The 17,150-nt window shown below is 31.1% G+C and overlaps 1 protein-coding gene and 1 pseudogene across 1 annotated transcript; both read right to left on the reverse strand.

The window, feature by feature from the left end:
* Positions 1-6,052: 6,052 nt before the first annotated feature.
* Positions 6,053-8,796, reverse strand: LOC141835599 (1,4-alpha-glucan-branching enzyme 1, chloroplastic/amyloplastic-like; annotated as a pseudogene).
* A 3,991-nt stretch (positions 8,797-12,787) lies between these two features.
* On the reverse strand, positions 12,788-13,625 carry LOC141836563 (uncharacterized). Its single transcript, XM_074724072.1, has 2 exons — positions 13,363-13,625; positions 12,788-13,285 (listed from the first exon to the last, which is right to left on the reverse strand). The coding sequence occupies exons 1-2, from the start codon at positions 13,623-13,625 to the stop codon at positions 12,793-12,795; spliced, it is 756 nt and encodes a 251-aa protein (XP_074580173.1). The 3' UTR covers positions 12,788-12,792.
* Between the last annotated feature and the right edge of the window lie 3,525 nt (positions 13,626-17,150).

Here is a 17,150-nt window from a genome sequence, read left to right on the forward strand (position 1 = left end):
TATTTGGAGAAAAATTCCTGCAAATACGCCGTAGTTAGGGATCGAATCGCGGGTCCCTGAGTTACAATCCGGATGTCCTACCGTTGCACCATTACCCCGGGGACTAAAATTGTAGTGAGTAAACTTTTTATAGTGATCGACTCCACCGCCGAAATGATCCCATATCAGAAAACCCCCTAAAAGATTTTTTGGAAGTACAGTACCACTAAGTTGATCAGACTTTTTGCCTAATGGGTCCTAGTCAACAAAATATCTATGGACTATGGATGATCAAGAACGACGAATCTCCGAATCAATGTGGCATATTCCTCCTCTGCAATATCTCTTCTGTTTCGTGTTCGATGGCAGTATGGCACTGGACCAAAGGAGACCGTTAAAAAAAATATGACATCTTAACTTTTTTTGTTTTCTTATTATGTTTAATTATTTTTAATTTACATTTTTAGGTCATAATTACATAATTACAAACAATATCAAGGGGATGAATAAGTAGTCCCTAGGCACAACTTGAGTGATAAGATACGAATGACATAAATAAAAATATGTAAGATCGATATCAATTGTCAATCAGAATATTTGTCAAGTATGATTAATTTTTATAAAATTTGATTATAAATGTCGGACCACTTTGTAATTTTTAAATGTATCGTAATGATTGATGAAAAATTTTATGGAATATAATTAGATTGATCATCTTTAATATTAATCGATTCGAATGAATGAGTACGACACTTATTCGATTTTTCAACCATATATTAATCTAATTGTTCACTATGCACATGAAAATGTTTTATGGTAATTTATCAAACTGCAAACTGAGCTTTAAAATCATTTGAATCTATATTATATTTTAAATTTTATCAAATGATACCCCTATTCCTAAAATAGTTTTCATTCAAATAATCATTCGATTATTAATTGAAAATATTAAAATAAATAAAATATAATATAATATATATTCAAGGAAATCATAGGGATGCAACAATGGATCTAATACTCCTCTATTGAAATTTATAGAAGTAAATTAAAAGATCGACAAACATCTAATTTTTGTTACGGATGGAGCAAAGGGCAATAGCGACGGCCATCTCCCTTTTAATTTTTTTAATATAAAAAATATAAAGGTGTAAAAATAAAAAGCAAATGAGAGTAAGGACGTATTATTTTTCAAATAACTAAAAAAAATCAAACGTATAAAAATTATTAGATTTACATTGCTTTATTTTTTAATTTTTTATTATAAAAAAATTAAAAATCATCGAGTACAAATTTAATTATATCTGATAATTTTTAATCATAATTAAAATATCTCTATCCATAATGAAAGATATTTATTTACGAGGATATTCTTTTATTCACGAGGATATTCTTTTAAATAATTTCGAATGTCCTTAGCGTCGCAGTTTTGTGGTCGTTGTTTAATAGACTGATAGAATAGGACTGCTGTCTCGGTGCGTAACCGGATTTGACCGGCACGTGTACGAATCTTGTTAGTCTTTTCATCAGAATCAGAAAAAGGTCCAGTACAGACTTTTGGTTTATAAAATAAACTTTTGCGACATTAATTTATTCGATCAAATGCGGAATATAATAAAGTACTATTTTCAGAAAAAAAAAATGATAATCCCAGTAGCCACATCTCTGGGGTGATCGATCCGGTCCCATAGAAATTTTCCACCGACCACCAGGGTAAATCGAGAAGCGCATACGGTGGCCAATCCAGATGTCCAGCATCCTTTGATTGCGTTCTTTATTTGGAGGAAAATTCCTGCAAATGGAGGAAAATTCCTGCAAATACGCCGTAGCTGGGGATCGGACCGCGGGTCCCTGAGTTACAACCCAGATGTCCTACCGTTGCACCATTGCCCCGGGGATAAAATTTATTTTTTTATAAATTTAAATTTGATTCATTTAGATGTTATCGAGTTCTCACTCTAAGTTTATTCGATTGTTTGAAAATTTTATACTAATTTCATGATTAAAATAATAAAGAGAAAGATATCAAGAAGAAAAAAAAAAGGCAAGAAAAATTTTGATGAGTAACCTCTAACTTGAGGTTAATAAAGTTTTCTAGTTGAATTAGAGTGATAACTAGCCAAGCAATTAAATTTTATGATGTTCAAATTTATTTGATAAAATAATTGAACTATACTAAATTAGATTAAAATAAATTAAATCATTAAAATGATTATTAAATTTAATTTATTATTTTTTTAAATTTAAATTTGATTCATTTAGATGTTATCGAGTTCTCACTCTAAGTTTATTCGATTGTTTGAAAGTTTTATACTAATTTCACATCCAATGTGAAAAAAAAAGGAAAATAACGTACAAAAACCTAATAAAGAAATAACCAAATTTTATGAAAATAAAACTAAAATTAAAATAAAATAGAATTAAAAATAAACCCTCAAATCCTTTGAATTTTTTTTTTATAATTTAAGTTTTCGATTCTTATGATCGAACTGATCTCGAAGGTGACAGACCATATCCCACAAAATTTTTTTATCATCTATCAAGATATATGAGGAAGGACAAATGGATCTTGAGGACTACCATTATCATAATTTTTTCAAACTCCTCAAATGTAATGTGTCTTGGATCTTGAAGAACCTCGTTGCCTAAGAAGTCTGTCCCACTTTTTATCAATTTTATCGAATTCGAATAGCTATAATTGGGTATTCGACATATCGGATAAGAAAAAAATATTTGATCACTATTCGATGTGTTCCAGTACCCATAAGTCAGATATTTGATTATTATTTTTAAATAAAATATTAATAGAATAAATGAGAGGAACTTTGTACCCCTAATAAAAGTTAAAATAAAAAAAATGACAAAACAAGTTGAAAGAGATAAAATTATAAAATTTATATTTGATTATTTTTATCAAAGTTATCACTCATTTATCTTGCAAAATTAACATCGAAAATTTATACATTTTGTAAGCTGATAATATTAAATAATAACAATAAAAAGATAAATAAAAGTGTCACCGTGTGTTTTTTTAGATGATAAATAAAAAAATATACATATATGAATATCTTTGAAAATCACCTACGTTGCCGTTGCCGTAGATGAACAATATTTATTTCTTGTGAAATAAGAAAAATAACACCATATTAGAGTGAATAAATTAGGTTTAATTTATATATATAATATTGGACGAATAAGTTTTGGATAGGAAAAATCCTATCCTAACTAGCTTGGCCCGACAATAATAAAATCTCGATCTGATAGATAGGGATAATAATTTTCTCTGAACCGATATAGGGTCTGATACCTGATCCAATAATGTAGGAGGATATAGAAGAATTTTTTAGATCTAATTAAATAATTAAGTAATCAGATATGAAAATTTTTGGATATGAGTACGAAGATGGATCTAGTAAAATTACTTATACCCAACTCCGAATATCCAATTATATATATATATATATATATATATATATATATATATATATATATATATATATATATATATATATATCACTAATTATTTTTTTCAATTTCACACAACCAACTCTTTCTCAATTTATCCCTTCATATACATATTTATTCTATTTTTATTGAATTATATTTGTTTATATGATATTAATTCTAACATACTTTTGTTGAATGATGATAATTTGATGAAATGAAGAAAAATATTAGTATAAAGGATATCCGATCGTTTGATGAGTATGAGATGAGGATGGATATCCATCATCCGATGGTTATGAGGATGGTGATGAAAGTTGAATACACGATGAGGACGGGACTGAGATGAATATAATAAATGATGATGGAGACAAAGGATATGGACTCCGACTCAAATATATGATCCATTGCCATCTCTACCAATTGTGTATTACCTGATAGGGTCTGATTGAATTTTATATACTTAAATTTGAATTTCCACCCCTAGCCGCGGAGGCTTTGATTCTCTTGTCATGTTCTATAAGAAAAAAGAAATAGAAACTTATTTAGAGGTTAAGGCTGAAAATTGTTAGAATTTAGGGATTGAGAGAGGATGATATAAATTATCAAAAAACATGAGTTTAAAGTATACCAAATTGATATAGAGACAATGAGTATGAGTTGCATATCAATGGTCAATAGGCCATGCCTTGTCAACACGTGCAAAATCTAAAGCTAAATTCTATCAATTCAACGTGTAAACATTTGAGTCTCCGGAGTGATCAACTATAACTTTTTGATTTACTTTCTTATAAATGATTATGAGAACAATTATGTGAAGTCGCTAAGGTGGTGGATTCAATCTTTTTATTGAAGAATTGAAACAGACCCAATACACGGTACATCACGAGGACCAACCGTTATAAGACACGTACCCGGAATTGCAAAGGGACCCACGGATCTTGCAGCTGTGGTCGGCAGATTTTTATTTTGTATCTTGGCAGTGAAGGAAGCGAGCGGTCGCCGGCGGGTGGAGGACTTTATTTGCTTATTTCTACCCTTTAATTCATTTTCCTAGAAATTTCAATTTATCATAATATAAAATTAACTTTGTTCTTTAAAATTATGAAAATAAAATTTAAATATAAAATCTTGACAATAACTTTTTTTTTTAAATTGGGTATCCATTATTATTAAGAGCTAATTAATTTCGAGATGGATAGCTCGCTTATCAAATAAATTCAAAAAAATATGATGACTCTTCGTATCATTAGATATTCTACATGAAAATTAAATTCTAAATATTTAAAAATATAATTTATTTTTTACTATCGTATCAGAGCTGATAATCACTTTCTAAACTCCTATCAACTGTGCCAAACACTTCATATTAAATGACTAGTTAACATAAATACTATAAAATAAAGTTCATGATAGTGAACATAAATACATACAGTATATTTTTAATTTTATTAATACTTTTAAAAAATTAATTTATGTATAAAAAATAACATTTATTAAAACTGTCATTATAGATATTATTTTTTTAATTTTAAAAGTAATATTTTTTATTAAATATCATTATAAAATACTTATAATTATATATTTTTTAAAAATATCTAGTAGAAAGTCGATTTCTTATATAATAGATCATTATTTACATGGTCCACTATGGATTATTATTTGTATTACCCGCTACATCCGTATATAATGTATGAATATTTATTATAGAATCCCACAAACTGACACAAATGATTCTGGTTCCGATAAAGGTGTTGTTATCAATAGAGTTAGACCCATTTATATACATTCGCCGTCAAAAGAATAATTTCAACTAAACTAAATATTCGATTAAAATCAAATTAAATTGAATATTTTAAAATAATCGAACCGATTAAATTTTTAAATAAAAATTGAATTGATAAAATATCAATTAAATTAATTTTCAACCAAATTAATCAAAATAATTAAAATTTTTAAATATTATAAAAATTTTATCAATTAATTAAGAATTTATAAATTTACTTACTTACAAATTTATAAATTATTTTTTTATTTGAATTAATTTGATTTATTCAATTTAATCAAATAAAAAATTTTAAAATCGAAACCAAACTAAATTAACCGAATTAAATAATTTAACCGAACTAAATTAACTGAACTAATTAATTTTAAAATTAAAACCGAACTAAATTAATCGAACTAAATTAACCGAATTATTAAGGGGGGCTCAATACATAAAAAAATTTATTGGATTATAAAATGAAGATATCTATATTAGTATGAGATCTTTTGGATAAAATGAATAATATCATACCATTTTGAAAAAAAATATAGAGATTCCATCAAAACTTTCATAAGTTACAAAATTATCGGAAAGAAGAATGTGCCCTAAAAATACAAAAATTGGCATTTCTACCCACAATTGGATCTAATATAATGGATAGCAATGGAAAGACATTGTATAATTGTGAAAACATGCTGATGTTTGTGTATGATTGAAATTACATAGGGAAAACTGAATGATACAGCAAATGAAGGAGCAATCATTTCAAATTAGACTAAAAAACAACTTGATATGAATTATCCATTTACGAAGATAATCTTTGTTTTCATTTTTAGTTCACTTTCATTTTTTTATCAAAATTTTACTTCACTTTCTTGTGTCTTCCTATAATAAAATGCAATAGTATCATACCATCAAACAAACTTACCAGATTAAACAAACGACGACATTTGTCAAAACTAGAATTGTTCCCAGGCACTATCACTCCATTTGGAAGATGTTGATTGCATCCAGGAAAATCAATCCATTTTGAAAATGGAAGAATTAAAATATAAAGGATTGCATCAATGAGTATGATTAAAGTAAATCAAATTTCCCGAACTTTCAAACTTAGAATCCTTCAAACAAAGTGGCACTATCACCTGGCTACCCAAACTCATTTCCCATGAAATTCAGATATCCTTCACCACCTAAACCCATTGTGAGTAGTCTAAGCATTTTGTGTAGAGCTATTCCACGATCAATCCTTGGCGTTGATGGTTTATCCAATGCCATAAAATCATACATATCCTACATCAATAGAAAGAAAATTGAGCCTGTAAAATCAAAATTCATATAGTTCCCAACAAAGATAAATCTACGTTGTAGTTAATGTTAGAAAAGCAACACAATGAGGAACTCTAACACAAACAAAAACCAGAGCCTGGAAATCTTTGAAAAAGCAATCATGACATCAAAATCAAGATGAGTTGTCAATATCTGGTCTACTTTTATATTAATATGAGATAATATAAATCTATGCATTAATAACCATGTCATTTTGTAATTAGAAAAAAAAATAGAAGTAAACCTATTGAATTCCAACTTCAATTCCAATTTCTTGCATAAATTTGTTTGGTCAGACTACATTTTAGTACATATTTAATTTTGACAAACTACAGTGGCATATCTACTAGACAACATGACATATTTAATAGAGAAAAATAAAGGCCATTTTCATGGCTTAGTTTATTACTTAATGATATTCATACTAGACATGCCAAAATAGTAGATGGGAGCATTATAAGAACCTTGTCCATTAGCCAAAATGCGAGTGTCTTATCGCCAACAAGAGCTTGGTCATGGCATTCAGCATAAGCCACACATTTCTCTAGCCACCTCCTGTTAGTGAGAGTGTGAACAATATCCCTCATATTCTAGTCTTCATCCTTTAACCTGATGAATGAAAATCATGAAAGAACCACCTTTAAATTTTTCCAGTGAGAAAATAAGTAGGCATGGGCATTTAAATTTGCTAGATCTGTCACCAAGAAACATGTTCAGCATGTTCCAGACTAAGTCTGTGTTTCGTTGGGCAGGAAACATTAGTGGAAGGAAACAAGTCAGGGGATGTGAATCATCTGAACTTTTAAGATGCTTCATTCTATTTATTTGGACAACAAATTAAGCTACTATTGAAGCCTTGTAACATGGTTATATCAAAATTTATGATAGCATATAACAGTACAAGGAATAATGGAGGCAAAGAAAACAGATTTTACCAATAGAATGAAAGAATCTGAAATAAAAAGTGTACAAAAAATAACACAAGTTCCAGAAGTGCTTACTTCATAAATTCAATCCATTTATCTGGAATAGCCATATGAAGACGATAATCAAATCCTACACCACCATCTTCTACAGGTATGCAGAAGGTTGGCATTTCCGCTGACCTATTTGAGTACATTAATGCATTCAATAAAAGAAAATAAAATGAAAGAAAATTAATGAATACAACCAATAGTCAATAGCAGTTACTACTGAAACACTAAAAATGAGATAACTGTTCTTATATCAGATTGTATATCATTTGTAAAATCTGCAATACAACTAAAGTAAAATCCTCAATGGATTTCAAGAAATCTGTTCTCCAATATGTTAGCTAATAAGTTTCATAATGCTTGCCGATCAAATTCATTTATACTGAAATATATATAAATGATCAAATTCATTTATACCGAAATATATATGAAATATATACCGAAATATATATACCGAAATATATATACTGAAATATATATACTGAAATATTTATACCGAAATATGTATATTTATACCGAAATATATATAAATGATCAAATTCATTTATACCGAAATATATAGATACTGAAAATAAATAAACAGGATGCTTACATCTTCTCCAATAGTAACAGCCTCTGGAAAAAGTGCATGGATCATATCATTTACCAACATCAAATAGACCACCGCATCCACATCAGTAGCATATCCAAAGTATTCATTGTAATTTCCAGTAAATCCCACCTATCATCAAGCAGTAATTAAAAGGGAATAGCAAAAATCAAGAGATTCATGTGGCATGTCGCAATAGTTCAAAATTGTATCGCAAAAATATAAGTTCAATATCATAACAATAAGAGAACACCAAATAGAGTTTTTCCTCAGATGAGTGTACAAAATATCACATTCCTATAATAAAGTTCAGTGGCATGAACATATCTGCACTATCACTATCTCTGAGACAGAGACTTGTGAAATTCCAACCATAATGATAATATATATAGAGAAAAAAGTTACAGTTTCAAATTGAAAACTCTGAACTATTTTTGATAGTAAAGAAAGTAGCCTCTAACCCCAAGTCCATTATGAGTGTACATCATTGAGGTTACTCCATCAAATCTGAACCCATCAAACTTGTATTCTTCTAGCCACCATCTTGCATTGGATAAGAGAAATCTTAAGACCTAGAAAAAGACAAGAAGATGAAACAGTTGAACATTTAAAGCTAAAGAGTTCTGAAAAAAGAAAAGGTGTGCTTACTTCCCAACTCCCATAGTTAAAAAGGCGAGAATCCCACATCCAGTGATAGCCCCGTGATTTCCAGAATGGAAATAGTGTGAATCGGTACCATCAAACTGATTAAGTCCATCAAGTACATTGTTGCTTGCATGGCTGGAGATGAAATGGATGATGTTTAGAAGAGAGTGTATTTCATAAACTATCTGACAAAAATGCAGACCTAATGATATGATTGATGTTGGAGTATTTATTTTCTGAGAGAAAAAGAGAAGAATTTGCATTCAGATTTATGTAGGTATATGTGATCACTAGCACCAAAACCATCGTGCTTTTGGATAGATGAATGTCATGTAATCAAATGGATGCATTGGGCATGTAGGCACAAAATAACAAACAGAAAAGTAAAATGACAATGAAATAGATGAAGAAGCCCATTACTTCTCATCCCATGCTTGCATAGCTAGAGGATCAGATGAAACAAAAAAGGCATTTGTTTTGTACTGTATAAAAAAATTACATCAGCGTACAAACCTTCTTCAGATTTGTGCACGTCGCAAGCACAGAATGGGAAAGGCCGTTCGCTTTCTTGTTTGTTTTTATAGGTAAGACCATTTCAAAAATTTTATTATTAATTTTAATAATTTTTAATATTTAAAATAATATTGAAAAGTTTTATTTTTTTATTTTAAAATTTTTTAAATCTTTATAGAATTTTTCTTAGATTTTATATTTGAAGTCCATTGATAATTTTTAAGATTGAGTAATTTTTCTTAGATTTTATATTTGAAGTCCGTTGATGATTTTTAAGATTTTAAATATGTTAAGAAACTTTTATTTTTATTAAGATTTTTTAATTTATTAAAAAAATTTCCTTTTTATTAAAAATCTTTCTTTTCGAGTTTTATTAAGAAGTCCGTTCGCTTTCTTGTCCGTTTTATAGGTGTCAGGTGATATGTGAAGATTTAAAATATTTTATTATTAATTTTAATATTTTTTTGAATTTTTAATATTTAAATTAGTTTTGAAAAGTATTATTTTTTTATTTTAAAATTTTTTAAATTTGTTTATAATTTTTAAGATTGAGTTGGTTAAGAATTTTTCTTAGATTTTATATTTATTTAAAATTTATTGATAATTTAAGATTTTGAGTCGGTTAATATATTTTTTTATTAAGAATCTTTTTTTCGAGTTTGTTAAGAATATTTTCTTTTTTATTAGAAGTCTATCAAAAGTTTGTTAAAAAAAATTCTTTTTATTAAATTTTTTTTCCAAATTTATTAAGAAATTTTTAATCTTTCTTAGAGTTTGGGTCTATAAATATTTTATCAATTGACATTTAGGGGAGAAAATTATTTAGTTTAATAATATTTTTAAGTCTGTTAAGAAATTTTCTTTTTTATTAGGAATCTTTCTTTTCCAGTTTATTAAAAAAATATCCTTTTTATTTTTTTATTATGAATCTTTCTTTCCGAATCGATTAAAAAATTTTCTTTTTATTAAGAATTTTTCTTTTCAAATTTTTTAAGAAATTTTCTTTTTTATTAAGAATCTTTCTTTTCAAGTTTTTAAAGAAATTTACTTTTTTATTAGAAAATTTTATTATTAAGAATATTTTTTTTATTAAGAATCTTTTTTAGAGTTTGGATCTACATAAAATTAATATTTAAGAGAGAAAAATTTTTGATTTAATAATATTTTTTCTCTATCTCTTATTATTCTTTTGAATTAATAAGTTTTACAATATTATTTCTGACGTTCGCAGTCGAACCAACAGATTCAATATTACTCACAGAATAATCATTATTTCGTCCGACATCAGTTGATATCGTCTTGATTTAAAAAATAATTATTTTATATTTAAAATGATCACGTTCTAATTGAACTTAGGCATATTAGATAATTTTTTTAATCAAATTTTAATTTATAATATTTATTTAATTATTTATAATTTAAATCAATTTAATTATTTTTATATAAATTTAATTTAAATATATTCAAATTAAAAATTAAATCATTCGAACTCAAATTTAAATCATCTTGAATTATAATTTAAGCAATTCAAATCGGATTTAAACTCGAATTTATTTTCAAAATGAACAGAAGTCAAAATTATTTATTTTTTAATTTCAAATTAAAAGAATATAGTATAAAATTAATATCAATGTACATAATAAATGTATCAATATGTTCTTAAAATATAATAAGTGAAGGTGAAATTTTCATATTACTACTTTGAAATATTTATACATTTCATATAATAAATTTTATAATAATTGATATTTATACATTTCATGTAATAAATTTTATTACTACTTTGAAATTAGTTATTAAATTATTTATATATTTTGTTTAATTAATATCTAAATTAAAATAAAATGATATTAGTTCATTTTAATTTAACACTTTCAAATTTAAATATGTTGATGTGATTTTAATTATTCTTCATAAATAAATTAAATTACTCATCGTTTCTGACTTTTTACCAAGTAGGCCTAGTCAACAAAATATCAATGGACACGAATCTCCAAATCAAGGTGGTTATATCTCTTCTTATATGCATCCAATAAGCTAAACAGAAGAATGAGAAAACAGATGTAGTGACACTTCATCGTAGAAAGCCATAAAAACAATAACCATATGGTTAAATATAATCAAACAGAATACTCATTCACAAGTCACAACAAAGCTAAGAAGGCAGTTTAAGTTTTTTTTTTCTTCTAAAGATAGCAAGTTACATTCTTAAATAAGAAACAAATCCTTGACGAAAGTAACTGTTCGTCTATTTAGTGCCTACAAAAATCTGTAATCCATGTAAATAAGAAAATGTTTTGTCCTCAATAGTTTCAAGAGTTCAGTATCAGACTCTATCAGGTGGTTGACAATTGCCGTTCATCATATTGCACAGCATGGCAGAAACTGGTAGCTCAACAGGTAATAGAGACTCGATCAAATGGTAAAGCAAAAGCGAGCAGCAAAGAGATAAGCAGATCAGAGTAAAATACTTTGATTTCCTTAAAAAAAACATACCAGGGTTCACTAAGGCTTCTAAGGTGTCTCAGGTAATGGTGCCATGACTACCACAAACAAGATTTACTGAGCATGTCAAAAAGTTGTTATTTCCCCATTCGTTTAAAGGTGTGCAGTCTAGAGTATTGAGCATGCCCTTGCTCTCTGGTGAAATGCTCGAATACACATAACAAAAGTTCTGAAATATGCAAGTGAATTATTTTTTCTGTCTTTTGCATATAACATACAAGTTAGAGATCTTCCTCATAAACTCTGTCCTACTAGTCCAACACTTGTGATTATTCAGCATCATTTTTTAATATGTTAAACTCTGTCCTACATCACACTTAGAACTAATTTCCATTGTTTATTTAAAAAGAATTAAGAAAAAAGAAAGGAAAAGTGCAACAGCAATGTACGCTCTACCATGTAAGCTACCATATGCCTGAAAAGATGCGTTTTTTCCTTTATGTGCAATGAGTTGATTAGTAGCTCTCCTGATAAAGTAAACAAATCCCATCAATTGACCAAAAAAGAACAGAAAACACACTCGGTACAAGCAAAATTGACTATCAAATTACTAGCACAGACCTCATAGCTTCTCGATTCAACTGGAGCCTCAGAGATAGGTCCGCCAGAAACCGATCGGAGCCGCCCCAAGACCTCGTTTCGTTTCGAGAGGATAGGCGATGACGAGAGTAGCCTGAGCCTGGTGCGAACCAGGCCGAAGGGGCGGCGATCAACAAGAAGGGAAGTAGCATGCCGCCGTGGGCTTCCTAGGGCTTCGGGGAGGGTCTGCGAACAGACGAAGAGAGGAGAAAAATGCGCCGCGGCCATCGCCGACGGGTCGAAGCAGAACCAACTAAACGGGCGAGGAAGAGATAAGAAGGCGGCAGGCGATGGATTTTGAGTCATTAAAATATATTAAAATTATAAATATTTTTCACATGTCGGAGTTGACCACCGGAGTCAACGGTAGATAGATACACATGCCTATGCTCGAATCAATATACTGAAGTCTCCAAATACAACAAATTCAATCACACAGTCCAAATGCTAAGCACGAAACTTACCATCTAATTGACTTAAGACATAAAGTCAACAGGATCTATCGCAGAAAAGTCAAAGTAACTGGACACTGGATCTCCCTCCACGATCTGATCCCACGAACCAACCTCATTGCTCTTGCCATGGCGCTCGATATCTTGATCACTAGTTCCAATGCCGAGCTCCTTCTCCAAGTAGTCCAGCCATTCTCTGCTCGTCTCCAATTCCTCCCTCCTCCTCCCTTCTTCTTCCACCCCTCCGGGAGCTAGCTCCGCGCAGCCGCCGCCGCCGCCATTTTCGAAAAGCCGCCACATCTCCTCCTCAGGCACGGCGTCCAGGTTTATCTCCAGCAGGCACGACTCGCTGGAGGAGGAGGAGGTGGCGGCGGCGGTAGTGCTCGTCGTCGTCGTCGTCGTCACCTCTTCCCTCCTCCGCCGCCCCTCCTCCACTCGCTTCTTCAGGTGTGTGTTCCACACGTTCTTGATCTCGTTGTCCGTCCTCCCCGGCAAGCAAGACGCGATCTTCGACCACCTGATCAATCAAATTAACCAGTCGCAACTCGATCGACCTCGATGCAAAGCTATCAAAACAAAAGAAATTTACAGTACTTGTTTCCCAAAACGGAATGCAACTTGATGATGCTTTCTTCTTCCTCCTCGGTGAAGTTCCCGCGCTTGATATCTGGACGAAGGTAGTTGATCCACCTCAAGCGACAACTCTTCCCGCATCGAAGCAAACCTGCGAGTTTAGGGAGAGCTCGCCAATTAGGGTGGCCATGCCTCTGAATGTAGGAAATCAGCTTCAGGTCTTCTTCTTCAGTCCACGTTCCCTTGTTAAGCCCCACCTTCTCACAGCACGGTGCTCGTCCCATGTCGATCGAACTCTTAATTAATTCCTCCTTACTTAAAGCTAATTAATTAACCAGGGATCCAGATTAGGGTTCATATAAATACTGGTCCAACAACAACGACGACGACGACAGGAACCATGAAAGATCGATCGAGTAGTATCGATCGGTACTGTCGGCAATGCGCGTTTGCTGACGGTAACTGTAATGAATTAGTATAAAGTAGTATTAAGATCAATTAGGAGTAGCTTTAGTTGGTAAAAGGGAGTAATTAAGATGTTAAGTGTATCGGAAAGTCCGAGTGAACAGAGAGATTGAGATTTCTCAACAGGTGCAATGATGAACGTGAACATGGTTTAGGTGAGTGGTTTGCTTTTCTTAAGCCTTTTTTAATTTATCACATCGCCCAACTAATTAATCACTCTTTCCGAGCAAAAAAAGGGTGATTAGTTGGCCTCTAGGGGATTTATGACAAAGGAGTGCTGCAAGCAAAACGTAATTGGGAATGGATGGTAGAGATGTCGATGGGTTTGGGTTTGGGTTTGGCTTTCGCTCAATCGATCGATCGAATCGATCTTCTTCCTCCTCCTTTTGATTCATTTATCGGATAAATTTAGAATATAATTTATGCATACTCAGAAACGAGTTTGACACCTTCTTAGGACATATTATGGGGTCATCTTGTCTGTACCAGAGCAAAAGTTGATTGGGATGTAAAACAAATATGTTTTTCATAATCTAATTTTTACAAACTTCTTTTTGTTTTTTGATTTGAAGATTTTGATAAAATCTAGGTTCATTATTATTATTAATTTATTTTTGGGGTTGTGAATTTCGTCCTCAATCAATATCAGTCGTGGAAAGGGGATTTTTGACCAAAAACTGAAAGGAAGAAACGTAACACTTTTTTTTTGCATTTTCATTTTCTTCTTCGAATATTTATTTATATAGAAAAATAATCTGTTCATGTTCCATCTTCATCTGGTGTATTTAGTTGAGTTGTCTTCACTGTTGATGTTCCTGCAATATGTGAACAGTCAATTTTTGCAGTGCAATTGTTGTCGAGCCTTTGAAATGTAAATAAAGCTAATTAGAAAAGGTTGCACGAACCTTCTCTCAAATACAGATCTCGAAAAAATATCTATTGTACGTAATTTTCTTTTATTTCTGAAATTTGAATCAATAATTGTTCGTGTTTGAAATCGTTTTCCGAATGAATCGTCGGCCACCTAATTTATAGATTGACGGTCAAAGTAGTTCCCACGAGCAGCAAAGGAAGAGGGCAATAGATTCTGGCATACCACTGCAAGCCCTGAACTACGAGAAGAAAGAAAAGGATGAGAACAGAAGTCGGGGATGCCCTGGCTTAACCGTTCTGACACTCAAGTTAGATTTTAACTTAGGGAGGGAGGAGAAAATGAGGGAATGTAAAGAGAATGTTGGTTGATTCTGTGTGTGCACGTACTTATATCCACGAGAGGAAAGGGAGATATATAGATTTATGAAAATAACAATAGGAAAACTATTTTATCTTAGTTAAGGAGAATATCCTTAAGTGAAGATCTTGTTAGAGAAAAATCCCATTTAGGTAAGAAGAATATTCCATCGTCGTTGCAGTAGTGAAAAGTCTTATTGCCCCTATTGGATACAGCATCAGACTGCGCTATCATACCGCATTAATAAGGTAGATATTATATAATTGTATGTGTTCTTTTGGCGGTTTGCCCAACTAAATAAGGGAATGAAGACCAGAGTCAGTTGAGCGTGGTCTGAAGAGGCGGAGCATAGTCTGGAGAGAGAGTCCGAGCCGAGGTCAGCTAAGACGAGCCTTGAGGCCAAGATAGGGTATGATACGATCAGGAGGAGGCTCAGTGGAGCGGCTAAGACTTAGAGCTCGGAGTCGGGTCCGTTAAGTTTTGAAAGAGATTGGGTGTGGGATCTCGAGCTGAATTGGATGCCGAGTCGGGTATTGGATCCCGACCTGAACCAGAGTCGAGTATTAGATCCCAACCTGAATAGGATGCCGAGTCAAGGCCTGACCACATTTTCAAAGTTAGAAGTATGAGTGTGAAATGAAATCGAGTCAGGGCATAGGACCAAGCTAGTCAACTCTTGAATCACATCTTCTATCTAATAGACATGTCGTTGAATCAGACTGATCTTGACCTTAAGTCAGTCAGCCCTAGAGTCACGTCTTCTATCTGATGTGTCATCAAATTGGATCAAATCTTGACCTTTTGAACCAAATCATATCGGCCCATAACAGTAATCACAACAATTATTTTAAAGTTGCATCAATTTAATATTCATTCCTCCTACAACAAAAATACACTTGTATTGCATTATTCTTTTTTTTCTTCTTCTTCTTCTTCCTTTGCTTCTTTTTCGAATAAATAAAATTTAAAATATTTAATGAATTCGTAAGTAACATTTAGTTTTATTTGACACAGTTTAATTAAGCAGGGCTGAGGTTATTTCCCTTAATAAAGACTAAGAATACTTAGCAGGCTAATCACTTAGTTAAACACAGATAAAAAGGGCCCACTAACTCACTGCTTTTCAATAACTACTATTCTAAGCTTCAGCCCAATTAGGATAATTTTATTATCAGTAAAATTATCAAAAGGGATCGTGGTCCCTTATTTTTATTAAACAAAATTAAAATTATTTCACTGCTGTAATGTTAGTTACAATTATTCTAACCTGATTAAGATGATTAAAATTTATTTTAATGAAAACTACTCTAATATTAATAATATTAGAATAACAGTACTTTAAAAATAAAAAATATAATATTTTTTAAATATTTTTTAAAATATGGAATATAATAAAAGTTAAGAGCACCCTTTTCATTTTTATCCTTAAATGAAAAATTAATTTTCAATCTAACACTATTAACCAAATTTAGTATGTGGTTTACTCATTAAAATAATAATAATTTTAAATATCTAAGTTTGGTCATATCTTAGATATTTGTTAATTTGTCCCCGGGGCAATGTTATCGTAGTGCTCAGGCACTTACGGTTCGATCCTCAGCTACGGCGTATTTACAGAAATTTTTCTCCAAATGGAGAGCACAATTAAAGGATGTTGGACGTCTGGACTGGCCGCTGCGTGCACTTCCCGATTTACCCTGGTGGTCGGTGGGAAACTTCCATGGGATCGGGTCGGTCACCCCAGCAATAGTTAATAAGGCTAACTGGGATTTATGGAGAACGCAATCAAAGGATACTGGACGTTTGGATTGGTCGTTGTCTGCACTTCTCGATTTACCTTGATGGTCGGTGGAAAACTTCCGTGGGATCGGATCGATCACCTCAAAGATAGTCAATGAGACTAACTGAGATTTATCATTTTAGATATCTGTTAATTCGATATTTTTGAAATTTACATTTCTATATTTTAATAATTAAAATTTTAATATTACAAATTCTTTGATCTAAATTCAATAATTTCACACTCAAATAAATAGATCATATCGAATGCTGACGAACATGAAATATATTTTGATAGGAACTCTTCAACCGCAAGCCTCTTATCCTAAGGCGC

The sequence above is a fragment of the Curcuma longa genome, chromosome 10 (assembly GCF_044706935.1).
Source record: "Curcuma longa cultivar G26 ecotype Majalengka, Jawa Barat chromosome 10, ITB_CL_G26_1.1, whole genome shotgun sequence".
Taxonomy (NCBI): Eukaryota; Viridiplantae; Streptophyta; class Magnoliopsida; order Zingiberales; family Zingiberaceae; genus Curcuma; species Curcuma longa.

What these genes read in the sequence shown, in the direction of transcription:
- LOC141836563 (XM_074724072.1), bottom strand. Translation starts at nt 13,625, where the DNA reads ATGGGACGAGCACCGTGCTGTGAGAAGGTGGGGCTTAACAAGGGAACG. An exon ending in CATTCCGTTTTGGGAAACAA is followed by an intron (nt 13,286 to 13,362) that starts GTACTGTAAATT and finishes TTGATTGATCAG; the next exon opens with GTGGTCGAAGATCGCGTCTT.